This window comes from Miniopterus natalensis, chromosome 14, assembly GCF_054644295.1.
Source record: "Miniopterus natalensis isolate mMinNat1 chromosome 14, mMinNat1.hap1, whole genome shotgun sequence".
Lineage (NCBI taxonomy): Eukaryota > Metazoa > Chordata > Mammalia > Chiroptera > Miniopteridae > Miniopterus > Miniopterus natalensis.
Window position 1 is genome coordinate 46,997,653 of NC_142094.1, and position 21,095 is coordinate 47,018,747.

Sequence of the window (21,095 nt, forward strand, 5' to 3'; positions counted from 1 at the left end):
GAAACAAAAAGTGGACCCTTAAAGGTAGAGTCAAGCCCTCACAGAGTCATAGCAAGATTTAGACATTAGTGAAGCCGACGTACATTAGGCAGCTCCATCAGAAACGATTGCTGATGCAATCCACACCCCACAGGACAAAATGTAACCAGCTCATCTAGACTAGTCTTTTAACAGGCTACTCTTTCAACTGCTTCCAATGATTAAGGTCCTTTGTGAGAAACCTGGACTTAACAAGACATAATAATAATAACAATAGCCCAGACATAAAGTTAATAATAATACCCAGCAGGTATTCAATCTTCCATGCACCTAACAGAACACAAAGCCTCATGTAGGCAAAAGCCTACATTTGCCTCTCAAAACCCTCCTTTGGAGTCATCATTATGGACCCCATTTTGAATTTGAAGAAATTGAGGTCTTGAGTGTTTCATTATTTCAAGGTCACCTGGCTGGTAAAAGGTGGAGAGGAGATGCAAAGCCAGGTTGGTGGGTCTCTAGTGATTCTCTTCACCATTACATATCCCTCCTCCATCTGAGTAAAGAAAATGCTAAACTTGCATGCAAATTCAATTCAGCAATAAGACAACCTTAAAGTTGATTCCATAACCATAAAATTTTCATTCACCTAACACTAAGTTACGGCTATGTTTATGTGAACATACACTAAATACCTCAAGCTCGGGCAACCAAAATGTCTCTGCAAAATCTGCGAAGTTAGGTTTCCCATCACCATCACAATTCTCTCCTGCACATCAATTCCAGAAACACAGGATTTCCAAGAAGCCTTTAAAAAGTGCACCACATTAAAAGTTGTGAAAATGCAAGTTTCTAATTTCATGATATGTGCAGTTTCACTGTCAGCAATAATTTCACACTATCATTTTTGTGGTTTCTTTGTGGTTGACTTTTAAGTGTTGAGTTTTCAAATAAATGAACACAGAGTTGTTATTATTAGACTGTCGTCACAGCTCCTAATGTACCCAGTGAAAGCCTGTAACGTTGTTTTTTAAGTGAAATGCATTCTGCGTGCGCACACACACATTCCTGTAACTAATTGTTCTCAAGACATTCTCTCAAAAGGTCCTTCAGTATCCCAACATCTAACACACACGGTACTTCATTTGGATCGGGCACTGTGTAAAACTGGGCTTTACATACATGATCTCTTGTAATACTCAGGTTAACCCTGTTACGTGGGTGCGACATTAGTTTCATTTCATAGGTGAAGAAATACCTTGGAGACATTAAATGACCTGTCCAAAGTTTTCCAGAAAGTAAATGGCAGAACCAAGAATTTAAACCCAGTCTTTACCCACTGTATTGCTCTGCCGGTGTTCTGAACCCTTCATAAAAATCAAGGGCACCACACCCTGAAATCCTTCACAACAGGTTTAGTTCAATCAGTACAGTCCTCAGGTTTCTCATCTGTGAAATGAGGGCATTGGAGGCAATGACCTCAGAGATCTTTCTGCTTTGTCAGGGACCCAGCAGTTAACAATGCTCGATTACCAAAGTCAGGCTGGTGGAAAAGCAATGAAAGTATCCAGCAAAATCCCCAGGTGCACTCAGACCGAGTGCATCAGAATCTGTACTGAGTAGCCCTGGAGTCAAGTTTTAACTCGACCACTTTTCCAGAGATGGACACCATGGAGGGGAGGGGCACACATCATCATTTAACATGAGACCAAATTAAAATTATTACCGTCTCCTCTAGTAATAAATTTCAACATTTCCTCCCTAAGCCGACTGTTAGCACTCTTACTATTCCCCAAGCAGGCACAAGCTGAGAAAGTACACAGTGTGCCCAAGGGGGACACTGGACTATTTTTCAACAGGGTGGTGGTTATGTAATGCAGACTTGCTTTGGGGACGTGCTCAGGTCAGTGACTCACAATCGTCCCTGGCCCTTTATTATGCGATATAGAGAAGTCACTATTACTGTTTCCTGTCTGCGAGCAGGCACAAGTCCTAGGTAGTGTGGAGCGGTGATGAGCACTGGTGGATGGTTCCCCTGGGTTCCTACTTACAGGCCTAATTGGGTCTATTTTAAAGGCTGGCTGTAGCAAAGAGGAGTTTTCGCCTTTGATCACCACTCCCCAGGTGCCTGGCTTCCTGCTGAACACAGGCGTTTCCCGGCACAGTCCCAGGGGCCCTGCACCAGGGGAGCTGTGCCGAGGCAGCACCGTCACTGTCTGTCTGCAGCACGGCCCCTCAGCGCCCCTGAACACAGCACAATAAACACCACCTGTGTTCACCTTCCCACAAAACCACCTCATCTTTCCCCCTGCCTTGCCACACTGGGGGAAACCGTTCTCGAAGATTTAAAACACGAAGAACCCCTTCATTCTAAGATGTGGGAAAAGACAGTGGAGGAGGGAGAGAGGCTGGGCGACCTGTGCTATACCCCCCACCCACCTCGACGGCTGTGGTCTTCTAAAGCTTCCCCATGCATTTCTGGGCAAAGGGACCCTGGGTCAGTCCTCTCCCTCGCTGCCTCCGGGACCATTCTCCATTGCATTGTGGCGTCCAAATGCAGCAGAGGTTTGGGAGGAGGGAAGCTATTAAAATGTGAGCCCAGGAGATAAGGGTTCCAGATCAGTTCCTGCAGGGGATCGGTTTCATGAGCCCTCCCGGGGACTGCGGTGGGAGCGCGGGTTCCGTGGCCTCGAGAACCCACACTGCGCGGAGCAGCTGCAACCACAAGCGCTGCACTTGCATAAATATTCAACCACGCTCGGGAGGAGACATTTTAAATCACCTTCATTAACTGGCATTTCTCAATGCGAGTGTGAGAAGGGCACTGCACTGGCATGGCAACCGGAGGGAAGAGATATCAGCTGTTCCTTAAAGCTGCTTAAAATTAACTTGAATATTAAACACCACCTGTATGCTTAGCAGATGGACCCACAGTCTATATTTACCTGTTTTTTGTGCAGGATATCTACTAAAATGTCTCAGCGTGGTTCTAGTCCATGCTCTCTGTCCCCATGAAGTCCTCTCGGTCTTGAGCACTTCTGTCCAGCAGCTGGACTCCCATGCTATTTCAAGTCCTTCTCATCACTAGATCACAGGTAGGATCACACGTACAGGTTTACAGACTGGTTGACACCGTTGTTACTGTCCAGTATGGCATTTTCATTTCGGTATGGAGGCCACAAGCCCAAGGAACTAAAATGACTCTCGTGAGGTCCACAGGATATGAGCAGTGGACATGGGGGCAACACCCAGACACCCTGACTCCTATCACAGGCCTCCCTCCGGCTAGCTTCTGGCATTGCTGAGATACTGTATGTGATGCTTCCCACCGCGAAGGCTGATGCATATAACAGACAAAAGGTATCTGTATTGATTACACACATCTCCTGACAGACTGTGTGCAGTGGCCCTGCCCACGATACTGTTATCTTTTTATTTTTTAAAGATTTTTAATTGATTTTTTTAGAGAGAGAGGAAGGGAGGGGGAGAGAGACAGAGAAACATCAATGTGAGAGCAAGACACTAAATGGCTGCTTCCTGCACACCCCCCACCAGGGATTGAGCCCGCAACTGGGGCATGTGTCCTGGCCGGGGAACCGAACCGACAACCTCTTGGTGCATGGGACGACACCCAACCAACTGAGCCACACTGGCCAGGGACGGAGCGTTACCTTAAAACAGACTGTGTGACAATGACAAACCCCATCAGCCTCCACGCTCAGGCACTCAGCTGCTCACACGGTGCCTCCAAATGGGCTCAATGGATGGATGAATTCTACAAGTAGCTGTACAACCGGTCTCTCCTGCCCCAATGTCTCATCCATCCAACTCAATGTTGCCATATTTTCCTTTCTTCCAAACTGAAGTGCTGACCATGTCACTCTCTCATACCCTCAGAGTTGGCGTGGATAGGTCCTGCATGATTTGCTGCTAGCCTGCCCCTCTAGCCGCATCTCCCTCCCCCACGTCCCACTCTGCTTCTCCTTTCATAGCTGTCCCCACCTGTGCCTCTGAGCCACCACATGTGCCAGTCCTTCCCTGTGGGGCATGTTCTCTTCATTTCCTCACCTGAAAATCCTGTTTACCATTTATGTTTACTGGGGACATATGTCACCTCTTCTTGGAAGTCTTGCTGATGTCATCACCTCACCTCACCTCCATCTGGTCAGGTTCTCTACCTCTAAAATACCTGCATAGTACCCTTGCCAAATTGTATTTCAACTATTTGTTTTCCCCTCTCAGACTGTGATACATTTGAGAGGACTATCTTTTGAAGGAAATGAACATTTATCGGAAGCCTGTAATTTGGCAAGCAATAAAAAGCCTTCCCAGGCATCATCATCTTCTTTGATCCTCAGGACCGCTGTGTAAGGAGGGTTATCATTATCTCCATTTTACTGATACTGAGATTAACCTTAAGTAACTGACAAAAGATCACACAGGAAAAGTAGACATCGGAACCCAGTTCTGCCTGATTGCAAAGCTCACGCTCTTCCTCTACTGCATACGTTACCTGAGTGGAAGAAGGCTCGATGGGGAAGCTGGCACACGAGCGAGTGTCAGATAGGGAGGCTGGCTTAAGGTGGGAGTAAGAATCACAATTCCACGCTTAGTATCTTCCTCAACTGAGGGAATGGTGGGTATTCAATCTACTCTCAAGAAATGGTTTTTGTTCATTTGGAAACCCAGTTCTCAGGGGGTAGCTGTTACAGGTTACAGGGGCAACTCTCCAAGTCCTTGCTCTTCAGTTTCCTGGCAGTCTCTGGTCTTGGGTAACTGTCCTCTTCCTTACCACCCCTTTGCTCACTCACACAAGTCTTCAGAGGAGGGCTATTTCTGTATTCTCAGCCCTAGCACTAGTTAAGCATGTGGCAGGGCTTACTGATGCTACAGCAAAAGACACCATTAACAGAAAACAAAACCATGGTCAGCCGCAGAGCTAGGCACAGGGTGACCCCATGTCATGGTATGAAAGCACATACCCATGTGGAACCCTGCCTGAGCTTAAAACAGAGCAGGACCCTGCAGCTAGCTGGTCGGTCTCTGCCAAGCAAATAAAAGCCCATGGCCTTGTCCCAGTCTGCACTCAGCAGTGAGTGGCTGGGGCCCAAGACAGGAGCCAAGTTCAGCACCATCTCACAGGGAACAGCTCCACCTGCTGAATTCTGGGCTGTTCCTCTCCCCCTTCAGCACACTCTTCTTCTAACCTGTGTAGGAGTGGGCACGATTTTTGAGAAATGATAGCATCCCTGAAGAGATAGGGAGGCATTTTGTATCCAGTCACTTGACTGCATTTTGTACAGAACTATGAGGATATATTGTGACAAATATCCACTCTACCACTTGAAAAAGAAAAAAAGAATGGTTCTGTCAGTATACCGTGGCTTTCTGTATTGCCTCTTTTAAAGAATTAAGCCATCAGGGTGCTATTTAATTTATCTCCCTCTTAAGCAAGGTGGTAATGATCTCTATCTTCCTGTGGATGAAGGGGAGGTGTGAAGACATTCTGATTCTCTGCTCATATCCATCAGCAACGTGATAAACACCAATGTGGGCAGTAGGTGGTGTTGGAAAAGGGGCAGGCAATGAGTAAGGCAGGCTGCTTGGTAGGGAGATCTTGGGCAAACCCATTAGGCATTTCCGGATGGTACAGGATATTAGAACTACCAGGAACAGTGAAGTGGAAGTCACTGAATTGAATCACTGAAAGAAGAAAATGAAAAGACTGGAGAAAGGCCAGCGACCAGTAACTTCTGGGAAGGAAACATTAGGCCAGTCATCCCAGATGGGCAGATTATAGAAATGGTCTCATCTAGAGGATGCAAAACCCATGGACTACTATCCTGGTTTTCTCCCTCCATTGCAGTCCAAATATTGCATTTTAAGAAACTCTGCCCAACACTAAATCACTGTGCAGGAAAATTAGCCAGCATGCACCAAGTGTTTTACAAAGAAAGAGAATGGGTCTCAATTATAAATCCATGATTTTGCAAACAATTTAGCATAATTAAAATTAAAGCAGGCCTAAAAAATGTGAAAGTCCATTAAAAACACAAACAAGTTGGCTATAGGTAGTTGTAATAATAAATCAAGGTCACAGAATTAAATGTGTTCATATTGAATTAAAACAATTTAGCTGTTAGTCTGAAATACAGCAGGTTGCACAGAATAGAATCTAGAATAAACAGTCCTTGATCTGGAAAGAGAAACCAAGGACACCGTGTTAACTAGAAAGGCTCATTTTCCAAATAAGAAAAGAAACTATTGCAAAAAGGAAGGACCCCAAGTTCTTTGGTAAACAAATGTCATTTGGCTCTATTTTTAATTCAGTGCCATACGTGCTACTGGATTTGAAATAGTTTACTTTTTTTTTTTATCTACACATAAAATGTTTGTCTAACCATACAACTGAGACAAGCATTTTTGTTTTCTTAGAAAAGCAGTCCCACAGTTTTATCACCTTATATAATAGAATTTGCCTCAAAATTTAAAAACAAAGCAGAGACACTGAATGAAATTTCCAGCTACAGGCTTAAGTATGATACAGATATAAATGTCCTTAACACACACAACAAACAGTAATTTGCCCAATGTCCATGATAAATTGAACCTTAATTACTTATATCTCTTTAGGCAGAGATTTCTGTGAATCTGTGGATACATTTTACATTATTTTAATCATGACAACCTGCACTCTACCTGTTGTATAACAATGCTCATCTCATTAAAAACTGTTTTCCCCACATTTTTAAATTAATCCCTAAGAAATGAGTAAGCTTTTAAGTTTCTGAAAAGTTTATCCCTCTCTCTCTCTAAAAAAAAACAAAAATAAAGTGCTGGTCATAACCTTTTAAACCCTACAGAGAATCAGTGGATGGACCAGCAAGCTCTAAGCTCATGGAAGGCTAGGACTGTTAGTGATTTTGATCATGAATAAATCCCTAGTGTCTAGCACTCACCCAACATGTATTAGACACTCAATAAATAATGGTTGAACACATGGGCAACTTAGGCTACTTGAACATGAAATGCCACAGTGTTCTAAATTCAGTTGAATATAATGGCGAAGAGCTGACCTTTTTAGACCATAACTCAGCAACCTTCTGGATTTAAATCCCAGCTCTACCTTCCTCTCACTGTGGCCTTGGGTGAGTTACTTAACCACCCATTTGTAAATTTTTTTTTAATATTTTTATTTTATTTTTCAGTTGCAGTTAACGAACAATATTATATTAGTTTTAGGTGAATTCCATACCAGTGCTATCCATACTTACATATGTATGCCCTGAGGAAAGGCGTGGCTAGGAAGAGAGGAGGCAGGTGCTCTCAGAACTGGTGAGTGAGTGGCCGGAGAGACCCTCCTGTGGCCTTCAGTCCCACCTTTTCCGTGCACAGACCCCTCACACTGTGATCTGAGATGATGTTACAAGGTCCAGGTCTGGCTTTGAGGTATTGTGATCTAGTAATTTTTGCCTAGCATTTTGTGCTACTGTAGTAAGTGAAATGACTCAGGAGTTTTATCCTTTTGAGACAAAAATGACTTAAGAATGAGCTTTTCAGCTGATAATATGGCCTGAGACATATAAATGACTATCCCCAAAGATTAGGATGAGCTCTATCTACTATGGTCTGAATGCTTATGTCCCACAACAAAGTTCATATGTTGAAACCTCCCCGCCAAGGGATGGCATGAGGAGGTAGGGACTTTAGGAGGCGATCATGGGGATGGAGCCCTTATGAATGGGATTAGTGCCCTTATAAAAGTGACCTAAGAAACTCCCTTACTCTTTCCACTGTGTGAAGAAACAGCAATATGGTGTCATCTATAAACCAGGAAAAGGCCCCTCACCAGACACTGGCTCTTACAGTGTCTTAATCTTAGATTTTCTAGACTCTAAAACTCTGAGAAAGAAATGTCTGTTGTTTATAAGCCACCCAGCCTATGGTTTTTTCTTATAGCAGCCTGAATGGACTAAGACAAGCTCTCTCTGAGTTACCTAAGTCCTGTTTGATTTTCTATATGAGACTCTGCTTCACATTTATCTCTTAGATTAAAATCTTAGGAAAAGGAAACAGAGAAATTTTTATTTGCCTTTAAAGCTCACCAACTTCTGAAGTTCCCTAATACCTCTTACTCAAATGTAGGTCTTAAAAATATCTGTAAGGAAGCACCAGTTACATTGATTTGGAAAGCATGTCCAAGAAAATGACATAAACACCAACTTTTAACTCTAAAAGCCAAAATATACAGAATAACCAAGGAAAATGTCCATCATTGTTTAGTTAATCAAATTCTACTGTGAAGAGAGAAAACAGCAGTATGTTAAAACTGTTCTGTGCATCTGTGTGTGTGCACACGCAAGCACATATGGGTGTGTAAAGATTCAGAGCAACAACTGTTCCCTTTGGAAAAATGAGAATCCTTTGGCCAGTTTGAGACCCAGTACTTAATGGGACACTTTAAACTGGGAAGACGAACCTGATATTTAAACACACTGTGAGACTTGGTTCCAAATACTTTGGGCACTCAGATGACAAAGACAGTGTCATCTCATCCTACTCACAGCTTGTTGACTGTGCTAACAACCTAAAATGAACCCAAGACCCAAGATTTGAGAAGTTTAAAATGGGCAAGAGTGGCCTGTCCTCCTGCCCACTCTTATTCTGTCTCTAAAACTCCTAATCTTGTATAAAGACCCAATTTAAATATCACTTCCCTTTGCCTCCCCTCTCAGGAAAAATTAGTTGTCTCCCACTCCCATAGCACTTTGCAGAAAACTCTATTACAGCTATTATGCACTTATCTCACTAAGTTGCAATTATCTGTTTTTGTGTCTGTCTGTTTCCACCAGCATATGCACCCTCAAGGGTAAAGATCAGGCCTTACCATCTTTATATTCTCAGAGCTCAGCACAGTGCTGACACAACAGCCACTTAAAGCATGTTTTAGTAGTTCTGTTATTAAAGAAATGCATGCCCATGTTAAAAAATGCAAAGCAGTTCAGAGGAGCATAAAAGGAAAGGTTAAAAGTTGACTTTCTACCGCTCAGACCATCAGTCCCATTTCCCAAAGGAAGTCACTCCTAAGAGATTCTTAAAAATGTATAAATACGATATGCCTCCCTCCCGGCCCACACCCAGCTACCCAACGCATCGGGCTCTCAAATCTGTCGCGTATGTAATGCAAGGTCAGCGGGCTCCTGTCGCGACAGGACAAGGCTGGGTGCAAAACCCCCAGGGCACAAGGCCAGGGAAGTGCTGTGGCTGCCGCAGACAGGGCACAGTCCCACGAGGAATCTTCTACTGAACGCTCTTTATGGGTCGATAACAAGACTTCTCTCCGCCCTCCGACACTTTCCCCTCTTGTTCCCACCCCTCGCTCTCTGTGAGCTGTCTCTCCGTGTCTCCCTTTGTCTCTCCATCTGTCTCTCCCTGTCCAGGGTCCTTCTGCCTCCCCGCCCCTCTTCTCTTTTCTCCTTCTCTCTTAACGCACTTCTGCTATTTCTGCCTCTGCCTCTGTCCAACTCCCCCTCCCTCTCGCCCTGTTAATCTCTCTCTGTTTCCATCTCTTTGCTTCCATTATCTCTCCGTCTCTTTCTCTTGGTTTCTTTTGGTCTCCTTGCTCTCAAGTTCATCTTCCACTCAGCTCTCACAATCAGTAAGCATCCTTGCCAGGGCCTTGCAACACTGTCTAATATTTCACTTAGGAGCAGAGGCGTCAGTGGGGTACATCAGGCGCCCTAAATGTACACACATGCATCGGAATGCACACGTCCAGTAACAATTCTATATGAGTATTACCATCATGCATGCATTCTCCTGCATATATATGGTGTAGGAATCTATACGAAGATCAAAACAGAGGCTGAGATTTACACTGAAGTACATGCTCCTTTACTGGGAACTGAAAACTACTAGGATTTCCAGGAGGTGTACTCAGGTTGGTGAAACTACCTCCAGATCTCTCTGGCATCGAGAGGATGATAAATAAAAGGCCTGGCGGCCCCAGCTGCTGCACCAGTGATCTTGCTGCTTTGCAAAGGCCCTGGGTGTGGGCTCTCTCCAACCACAGTGACTAGAAGCGAGTGGGGAAACCTGAACGTGGGCTCTTTGTCTAGTGCCTGGAATTCAGTTCTAATGAGGCCGAGTTCACAACTCGCTAGTTCTTGCTCGTTTTGTTTTTCTCATTTTTGAAATAACTTTTAAAAATAACTCAAGCAAAGCATGTTTACTGAGAAACAACAACAGTAAATCTACAGACAAAGTAAAATCGCCTGCCATCCCAAAATGCATCATAATCACGGGCAAATATTTTGTTTTTGTTTTTTGCAAAAGTGGGATTTTATACCATATAATAAAATTTTTAAGTCCTGAGTCACTACTATGTCCAGGTATATTTCTGGGGACTTGAAATATACAAGAAAGCAATACAGACAAGAAAACGAAAACAGAACCCCAAACCCTGACTTCATGGGGCTTACATGTGTACTATTTTTAAATCTCTCCCCCCCCTTCTGGTATTCTGTGGGCGGTTTCCCAATTCAACATATATATTTACATAAGCAATCTTCTAATGGCTGAATATTCCACAACACTCATGTACAAGGTAATGGGTTATTTGTTCTATGGGAAAAGCTAGTTTTCCCCCAAGAAAATAGTATCCTAAAGAGCAAATATTCAATAAGCAAGTCGTGATATTGTGATGTATGAAGAGAAATAAATACTTGGCCTGAGTCCCCATTTCTGGCACAGAGCTCCTAAAAACCTTGGTATTTCCTAGAATAAAGTGAAAAGGGTTTCTTTTGTTACGTTAATGAAGTGACTTTTTGGAATGTATCTTAGGATGGGGACAGGTTACCAGAAGAACCAGCCCTGTGATTGGAGGGGTGGGACACCCAGGGAGGAGAGAGGCGCTGGAGGTTAAATTGATTGCCAATGGCCACTGATTTAATTAATCATAACTATTTAATAAAGCCTGTATAAGAACTCATAAGGACAGGATGGAGAGCTTCAGGATGGTGAACACACAGCCATTTGGGAAGGATGACACACTGACAAGCTCAGGGAGCATGGAAGCTCCTTGCCTCTTCCCCACTCCTTGCCCCAGGCATCCTTCCATCTGGCTGTTCCTGAGTTATTCTTTTTATAATAAACTGATAATCTGGTAAGTAAAATGTTTCTCTGAGTTCTGTGAGCAGTTCTAATAAATTAATTAAACTCAAGGAGGGGATTGTGGGAACCTCCCATCAATAGCCAATCTGTCAGAAGCACAGGCTAGATAACCTGGGTGTGCAACTGGCCCCTGAAAAGAAGGTGGGTGTAGTCTTGTAGAACTGAGCCCTTAACCTGTGGAATCCGATGCTATCTCTATGTGGACAGTGTCAGAACTGAGTTAAGTTACAGGACACCGGCTGGTGTCTGAGAATTGCTTGTTAGTGCAGGGAACCTCCCTCCCTCCACACCCCCAATGGAAATTGGGTCGAGAATCCTGTGACAAGTATTATGTTCAAATAGCTAGAAATGTTGAGAGAGATGCCAAAAAGGGCAAGACAGACTCCCAGCCCTCATGATAAGAAGCTGAAACTGAGATGAAAGAACATAAATGCAGAAACAGAAGCAATACCATGAGAAATATATTCCAAATATATTTTAGTAAGCCATATGTGAGCATTATTAATACTATTATTAACAAAATAACAATAACAATAACAGCTAGCCCTTACTGATTGCTTACTATATGCCAGATGACACTCTAAGCACATCTATATTTACTGTCTCCTTTAACCGTCAAGAAGCCATGTATAAAATAGTTCCAGAGACAAAGCAGCATGGAACAGACTGACAGATCTCAGAGGGAAAGAGGGGGGCAGGGAGAGATTAACCAAAGAATTTATATGCATACACACATAACCCACGGACACAGACAATGGTGTGGTGAAGTCCTAGAGCGGCGGGGTGGGGTGGAGGGGGTCAATGGGGAAAAAGGGGGACATCTGTAATACTTTCAACAATAAAGATAATTTTTTTAAAAACAGTATACCATTATTATTTCTATTTTACAGATGAAGAAACTAAGGCACTGAGTTATAAAGTTAATTGCCCAAGTTCACATATCTAGTAGATTCTGGAGTGGGAACTGAAACCAAGCACTAAACATTGTTATATGTAAAATAATGTACTCTTTCAGCCACCTAAGACATGCCTTCCATTGGTCATACGGACAGTCAGGAAAAATAACTGTCTGGAATACACTCAGTGATAGAAATACCACCATCTGGCAGAGAGGCATCCCTTCCTTAGAGGACCACGTGCTGCTTCATGCAATCATTTTTCCTCCTCCTACAGAGCCTTCCATGGGTCTTCGCCATTGGGGTCATTGTTTCTATTAGAAACTGATATGAGCTGCAGGCTTCAGTTTTTATCATGGAGAAATCAAGCATATTGACATGACATCGTGTAGACAATGGAAGGGGTTCATGGACACCCAAACTCACACATGAACCTTAGGGAAAAGATCTTCAAACTTCTGCATTCCTAACAACCTCCTAGGGAGTTTATAAAGCATGAAGATTCCCAGTCCCCAACAGCAGACTCAAAAGCAGGTCCCATGAGGACACACTGTGAGAAATGCTGCTCTAGTTGCCCAGTGACAGAGCCCTGGGCTGCCCAGATAAGAATCTCTCCCCCAGTTCAGCAAAATGCAATAGGGGTGAACAGGGCCGCAGACAGGTCCTGAGCAGGATCACAGTTGGATGACAACCAGGCCTAAACTAGCCTTTCTCCCCTTTAAGGATTCGAATCAAGAGTGCATGTTGGAGGTGAGAAATCCTCACACAGGAAGAGTTGACATTTGAACCCAAGAGAGCACATTGGAAGTGCTGAATGTGGAAGACCTTTCCCTTTTAACTACACACGCCACAGGCCCTGGGGCAGAAGGCTGATAACCCGCAATTCTGTGTCTCAGTAGCCTGGGTTGCTCTGGTTCCTGGGAGATGACTAGAGGCATCAATCCACTGGCTCCAGGGCACAAGATGATTAGCCGGTTGCCTGATAACATGATTCTTATTAGCACTTTCTTTAAAAACCATACAGGTTGTCCACACTGTCACTCTAGGGTCATTAGCCAGCAGGGAGAAACCAAACAGCACATCCCACACATCCTCCCAGCATAACACGACCACACAGATTAATAACCCCAGGTGTCCCACTTACGGGGACAGACAAAGGTTAGGGATTCGATCAAGCAGTGCATTATCAAGTGAAGTGTATCAGGTCAGTGACCTGAGATCGGGGCGGCACGAGATGGGGATCCCTGAGACGGGGTGCTCATGCCAAGTGCTCCCCTACCACCCCTCTGCATGGACTTGTGGAGCTCTCGCTAAAGAAACTCAGAAAGAAACCCTTACAAAGGGACAACATGGTACAAAAGCAGCAGCTTTGGAGCGAGAAAGGAAAAATATCAAATCCCAGCTCTGTCCCCTTCTAGAGGGGTGACCTTGGGGATGTCCCCAAGCCTTGACTTCCACAGCTTGAGAGTAAGAAGAGTGACACCAGGTTTGTAAGCCTTGGGTGAGGATGAAGTGAAAATACGGGGTGATGCTCTTGAATTCACTTCCAGGGAAGCTGTTCACTAAACTGGTGGTTATTTATGTTAAGAGGGACTTGTGTTATAATCACTATATCTTTTTTCAATTCATTTTGAGAGAGAGGAAGGGAGACGGAGAGAGAAACATCAGTGTGAGAGGGAAACATCCACTGGCTGCCTCCTGCACGCCCCTGGCTGGGGACTAAGCCTGCAACCTGAGCTTGCGTCCTGACCGGGCATCGAACCGACGATCTTGGCGTATTGCAACAACGCTCTAACCAACTGAGTACCCGGCCAGGGCAAGATTCCACCGCTTTTAATTGTTTTTAATTTTCTTTTTTATTGAACTTATTGGGGGTAACATCAGTTAATAAAATTATATAGGCTTCAGGTGCACAATCTGTTAATACATGACCAGTACATTGTGCTGTGTGTTCACCACCCCAAGTCAAGCCTCCTTCCATCGCCATTTGTCCCCCTTTACCCTTGTCTACCTCCCCACCCCCTTCTCTCTGGGAATCACCACACTGTTGTCCTGTCAGATTCCACCTCTGTTTCGTGCCAAAGGTTTGCCTGTTTTGGCCATCCCTTCTGAGCAGAGTGGGCACTTCTCAAGAGTAACCATGTCACCTCCACGAAGCCTGGCTTCACCTCATGCCCACCACGCCTCTTCTCTACCATCTCTTTTGTCCGCTGAGGCCACACTGTTTGGCTGGTTTCCCGTGTGGGACACACAGATACACTCTCCACACTTTCTAGCCAGAGACATAGGATGGTAAACTGAGACATACACAAAGACAGGACACCTATTTTACATAGGTATGGGGACTTTAAAAAAGCTGGAAAGGAGCCAAATTAATTTACCCTCCCGGCAACGTGGCCAGTGATATTTCTAACCAAGAACTTAAATGAAAGAAAGTCCTTTTGTGAAAACCATGTGTGGAAAATGTCAAGGTAAAGAAGAAGCAATGATGATCGCAGCTGGGATTTCATGTGTAGACAAGGGCAGCCATGTCTCTAAGCGGCCACACAAGTTTGTATTTTCTTTGTGGGCTTGGAATATACCCAAACTCACCAGAAGATGGATGTGTATACTTTTTGCTTAAGGCATATTTTTAAAACTATTTCTAAGATTAAAACTTGAGTTAAGCATAGTTTACATTTAACGTAGGTTCATTTCCTGGATATAGATAGGAATTTCTACATCTCTGCTCTCGACCTTTACCCGCACCATCCATTCAGCTCAAAATATCCTTGTCATGATCTCCATCTCTTAATTAAAATTTTCTTTGCATTTCCAGGCTCAGCTGGAGCAGCAGCTCTGCAATGAAGCCTGACGACCACCCCGGCCAGAAGACGCCACCCGGCTCCTGAACTTGGACAGCATGCTCTGCCCTCGGAATACTCTCCTCTTCTGCTGCGTCTTCACAGGGTTCCCTGGGTCCAAGGCTAAAGCTCTTTGTGCATCACTCCACCCATGTCCCTATTATCATTGCCTGAAAAACATTAGGACTCAACACATATTTGCAAAATTAAAACTAAGTAATTTGTGTAACCTTCTTAGCATAATGCTGCCACACAGTCATCTCTCCTCAAATGTAAGCAATTATTATTCAGTTAAATAATAAAATTCCATTAGCATTTGGACCCTAGCCTATGAGTTTCTGGGGTCCCTCCTCAAAAGGATATAGATAGAGTTTCCAGAGTCAACATTCATGTCAATTTACTCTAGAAAATCCAATTAAATATTATAATAGAAGTTTACTTTCTAATTTCACATTAAGCAATTTTTTGTCCAGAGGTAGCAAGTTCCTTAACATAAAGGTATGGTACAATAAACTCAATTGCTGTGAATTTACACTGACGTGAGTGCCTGTTTGGATCTCAAATGACTAGACTGCCTATAAACAGATACGTATATCATAGGAAAAGGAAGAATCATGGAAAATAAAGTGACTTACAGGTCACTGTCACTTCTGCGTCCCCAATACTCCCAGCATACTTTACTTAAATGTAGTAGGTGCAGGATACCTACAAGCTGAACAAACTATTGGATTAACTTTAACCTGTAAGGGATTTCAGTGGTGCTCTGGTCTATTGGTGCCATTTTACAAAGGATGAAACAGAGACCGCAAAATTTCAACAGGCTGTGACTACCTAACTCATTTCTGCTCCAGTCAGGACTATAACCCAGGATTCTTCATCCCCAGTAGAGAATTATTTCTTCAACCAACATACAAACTAGTATTAATTGAGCACTTACTAGGTACCAGTCACTTCATATACAAGTCAAATCTTCAGGGAAAAGCCTACAAAAGATGTACTATCCCCATCTTTTAGTTACAGAAACTGAAGCTCAACGAGCTTGAGTGTCTTGCTCAAGGCAAAGTGCTGGTAAGCGGGAGAGCTAACAGGCCAACTCCAACCTGTCTGCTTCTAAACCCCCCGCGGTCCATGTCACACCACAGGAGCATTCATTAATAGCACAAAGCGCTGACCAGAGAAGGGATGACGTGGGTCTCTCGAGAAAGCGAAAATCTTTTATCATTCTACTTTTATAAACAGGTCTTTAAAAAAAAGACCCATGTCAAAATGTGTAGCCAAATCATGTGTTCATATCCAAGCTGTCTATAAAATCAGGTATGTGATTAACTTAGAGCAGGAGCCTCTTCCTGAAGGAGGCCAGATCTGAACGCTGAGCGGTGGCAGGTTACCTCGTGCTCAATGAGTCACCAGTCGCAGATTCCAGGTCTCACTAAAGGTGAGGAGGCGAGTGGGTAAGAGAAGCACCAACCCGCTACTTAAGGTAGAGAGCAGTGTGGCTGGCGCATTTTACAGCACCTGCTCTGCTGCAAGTGCGTGCAGCTTCCTACGCCTCCTCTGCCACCACCTGAAATCCACCCCAAATCGCATTACTTAAAATACAGACTCCAGAATGTCTGAGTTTTTCTGTCCTACCTTAAGGCGTTTAAGACAAGCCATTCAGTGGGGTTTTGGAGTCAGATCACTCCGGGTGCTGGTCCCTGGCTTTGCCACTGACCTTGGTATCCTCTTTGCAAGTCCTGTAGCCTAACAAAGCCTCTGTTTGCTCCTCTGTGTAATGGGATAATAACATCTACTAACAGCATGTTTTTGTGAAAATTAAGTGAGATGAGGGGATGTAAAGCAACTGCCCAAAAGCCTGACCCAAGATGGAACTCAACTCAGTCTATTCACTAGGGGCGGATGGTAAACGCCAAGTCCCAGGACCACTGAAGGAAATGGGTATGGGAGTCAACTGGAGGTTTCCTAATGGCCAAATATGTCAAGTAGAACCAATCTGGTAACAAATCCTATAACACTATTTCCAGTAAGAAGGGGGCATGGCGGTGAAATGAAATATTTAAAATGACTCCAGCTTAAAAATATGAAAGGGATATTAGCACTGGCCACCCACCTATTACCTAACAAGAATATTTTAAGGATTATTGAGTGTGGCACTTTGAAATTCCTTGGAAATAAGGAATAAACACCTGCCACATCACACATACAATCCACAGACAAATATATATTTTAACAAACTGAGGATACTGTGTAAATTTAGATCAGGGCCCAGCATGCCTGGGATGAGTAGGGTAGCAACAATATGTTCTTGCTTATGACACCAAGCTCATGACAAATGATTCATGCCCAGCACCTTTCATGCCAAAAGATCCCCCCAGGTGTTCCACCAACTCTAGCAAACAGTTTCCGTCATGCTAGACCGCAGTAGACAAGAATCACATCACACCCACAATAAGGCAAAACACTCCAGCCTTTACCCCACCGCAGGAGTCCAACAGCTGGAGGGGGCGGGAAGAAGAGGGGAAGGAGGCGAGAGTGCCACCCAGGATACCCGGGAGCCGGGCAGCAGCTACAGTGACCACACACTGACACCCTTCATGCAGGTATTCTGGTCATCAGCAGCCTGCTCACGAAGGCTCTTAGCTAAAGGTGGGCTGAGTTCCTAGGATGTGTTGACTGTAGCCCTGAATGAACTGGTTGGATTTACAGGGGGAGACAACTAAATGTGAAAAAAATGAGAGCCTCTTGCTGTCTTTAGGTTTCGGTTAGTGGATTTCCAGCTCTGGGGGGAAAGTGCTGAGATGACAGTTCCAAACAGGTGCCCCGCACTTTACAATCACAATGCCCTCTTGTGTAGAACACACATAAACCGAACTTGAACTCAGGTCTCTGCTCTGCTTTTCATGACATAAAGTTGGAGGGGTGGGAGTTTCTCTCTACCTTTCTTCCCTTTAAAAAATATTTAAACTTTGTCTCACCTCTGAATCTGGGCCAACTTTGCTTTGGAGGACCTGGATACGGACTATTTCTCTTCCTCTACCATCTGTACATAGACACTAAAAAAACACACACACCAAAGACCAATTTGTGTGGAAGCAGACAGGGAAGGGAGGAGCTGGGGAGGGAGGTGGTGTCCTTAGAAGAATGAGAGACTTAATAGAGTAGAAATCTCATTAGTTAACATGATTTGAGTGCTCCAACCTTTAATATACACCACCTTATTTCCTACATTATCTCAGACTTTCCAGTGTGTCTCCCATCCAAGTCCTGACCCTAATAAGCCCTACTGGGCTTATAAGTACCGTTAAAAAAAAAAAAAAAAAGTCTGGCAGTGTTTGGCACCATTTCTTAAATGGAGTTTAAAATTTGCCAAAGATGTACTCTCCCCTTCTCGCTCTTTCCAAGATCTTTCAAGAGACGAGCTAAAGTAGAGATCTAATGGGTGAGTGATATTTTACAGCTTGAATTACATTAAAAGCTAGAAATATTTTGAGTCCAAAGTCCTTTACTCCTTGATACAACAGATCCAATATGTTTGATGTGTTTAAAATCTCCCCTTAAAGCCAGGGGCTTTGAACTAATCACTGAAAGCAGTGTAAAAGTGATTCAATTAGTTTAGGATTCAAGTTCAAACTGGGTGATTAATTTTAGTGGTTATGATGTGAAAAACAGGATAGTTAAGGTAAGCAGCGAGGCCAAGGGTCTCCAGAGCTTGAATGCAGAGGATTTGGCGTCAATTATTTGATTAAACCAATCACGAGAACCATGTAAAAACCACAGCCTTCGTGACTCAGGCTAAACTATAGGGAACACCCTGCTGATGCTCTCAGAACAGAGACATCAATACATAATGCGATTTATCATGATTTGCCTTAACACAATTTATATGCAGGTGCCCAAGGACTCCGTAATGACAGACTATTATTTTAAAATGTTCCCAGCTTTCATTAAAAAGCTGACAATGAGAACGACTCACTACATTGGCACTTCCCTGGGAAGGTTTCTGGCAATTACATCACAAATGAAAACATTTTGAAAGGTATCAGGCTCATAGGCTGTGCATATTACAAATGCTACAATCTCAATCACCCGATGGAAGGTGAAACTTTGATTTATTTTATTTTTTTTTTCGTTTTACCCATCCTTGGTTTTTATGATCTTCTTGTCTGCTTAATGGCAGCCTGGAGAAGTTTCCACTCTTTTAAATCCCCTTCAGTTGTTACATCAAAGCTGAATCTTTACTATTTCAGCTCACTGAAGTTTCCGGGCGCAGCTTAACCAGGAATCGCTACCTCCAATTCCAGACAGCCAGGCTTTCCCAAAAATCTAAAACCTTCCCGGACTTGGCCAACGCTCATGGACTTTCACTCCCCCCAGCGTCGGCCTCCCGGAACCCGCAACCTCTGTCGTCCCCTGGTAAAGGGAGGCTGAGTCTGTATTTGTTGTATTTGTGCCCCTCCCCAGAGGTCGGGCGATGGGGGACAACAGGGAGTTGTTGTCCCTGGGACAGATCTGATCTCCCCGGGACTGCTCATGCCAGAGAACAACCACTCATTCACAGGCTGGAAAACCCCGGCTCTCAAAACACACTGGCTGGTGCTGTGAGAAGATGCTGGAGAGTTTCCCTACTGGAACTTGCACCCCCCTGGCTCCCCAGAAACCCAGAGCACCTCACCCACCGCATGTCCCTTCCCTTGTGGGGAAGAGGAGGCCAGGAGCTCTGCATGAAAAGAGGAAAATCCTCAGGGTCTTATTGATCTTACTTGCGCTCCTCCGTAAGTCTAGCAAGTAAAGGGAAAGTCACTTGAGGGAATGTCAGCCTGCCTGGAAATTTAACCCTTTCACCTCCACATTCAGAACACTTTCTCTGACCCCTCTGCCTGGCCCTCAGGTCCATGGCACCGCACCGATGCGACCGGAGAAGCAGGGCGCGGATCTGGCTGCTCTGTTTAAGCCTCTGTTTGGGGCACGGAGAGGACTCGGATGGGTTTGGTGGGAAGCGGTGGGGGTGTTCCCTACCTAGTAGGTAACATTAACTCCTGCGGGGGGGGGGGCAGACAAGACTTTAGCTTGCAGCATCCTTCCAGTCCAGAAGCCCCACTTCTCCAAATTCCCCATGGCCCACACAGCCGACCTGAACCCTTCCATTCACCCCCTGCCCTCCGTCCGTCCTACTCACGCTGCTGTTGTGGCCTGACCAGTGGACCATCGCTTGGTTGTGCGCCGAGTCGCCGGTCAGCGAGAACGTGGTGCTGGTCAGCTTCAGCTCCTCCGTCCGGAAGCGCGTGGCTCGGTCGGGGTCCCGCTCCGGGGTCCCAGGCTCCGGCGGCCCTGCGTCCCCGGGTACTCCCCGGGGTCTTCTACTCGCGCCCTCTCCTTGTTCTGCCTTCTCGGGCTCCGCTCCACTCCGTCGTCTCCGGCCAGAGCGAGGAGCGACCGCCCCGGACACGTCGGGGCCCCGGGCCCACTCCAGGGACAGCGCTCGGTCTCCGGGGGCCACTGCGAACAGGGGGCGCCCAAGGAGGGGCGGGGGCGTGGCAGGAGCCCTGCCTCGCGGCCCTTGGTGAAGGGAGCCCCCTGGGGTCGGAACCCAGCGTGGGTCCGAGCTGGGGCGCAGCGGGGGGCAGCAGGCGCCGCCGCCGCAGGCGCCCGGGGCGCAGAGGAGCAGGAGCCCCGCGCTGGCGAGGAGCGCGCCGAGCCCGGCTGGGGAGCCGCCGCCGGCGCCAACTTTTCCCATCGCGGAGCCGAGAGCGGCGGAGAGGGGTCCCGGACCGGAGGTGGCGGCGCGGGGCTCTCCGCGGCCGGCTGTGGGGGACAGGCGCTCAGGACCCCAACTCCATCCAAGTTGGGCGGCGGAGGCGGCGCCGGGCAGGTGGCGGCTGCTCGCCCGGGCTGGGCTGGCGCCGAGCACGGGTTCGGACGGAGCGAGCCGCCGCCACGCGGGGGTGGAGCTGCACTGGAGCCGCGGGCGGAGCGGGCGCGGGCGCGGGCGCGCTGGCGGGCGACGCGGGAGGAGGCGGGGAGGGAGCAGGGCGGGCGCCGCCGGGGCTCCGGGCGCCGCGTCCCGCTCGCGAGCTGCGCCGTGCGCGGGCGGCTGCGGGGACTGGATGCGCGGCCGCCCGCCCCGCGCCGCCGCCCGCCCGCCCCTCCGCGCCGGCGCCCGCCCGCCCCTCCGAGCCCGCGCGCGCCTCCCGCGGGGGCGGCCACCCCA

At 46.0% G+C, this 21,095-nt stretch overlaps 1 protein-coding gene across 4 annotated transcripts in view; it reads right to left on the reverse strand.

Moving 5' to 3' along the window:
* Nucleotides 1–20,621, reverse strand: part of SORCS1 (sortilin related VPS10 domain containing receptor 1) — a 394,451-nt gene extending 373,830 nt beyond the window's left edge. For all 4 annotated transcript variants that reach the window (XM_087823933.1, XM_087823932.1, XM_087823934.1 and 1 more), the window contains exon 1: nt 20,064–20,621. In XM_087823933.1, coding sequence (XP_087680059.1) covers nt 20,064–20,621 — 558 coding nt within the window. The remainder of the gene's footprint in view (nt 1–20,063) is intronic.
* Between the last annotated feature and the right edge of the window lie 474 nt (nt 20,622–21,095).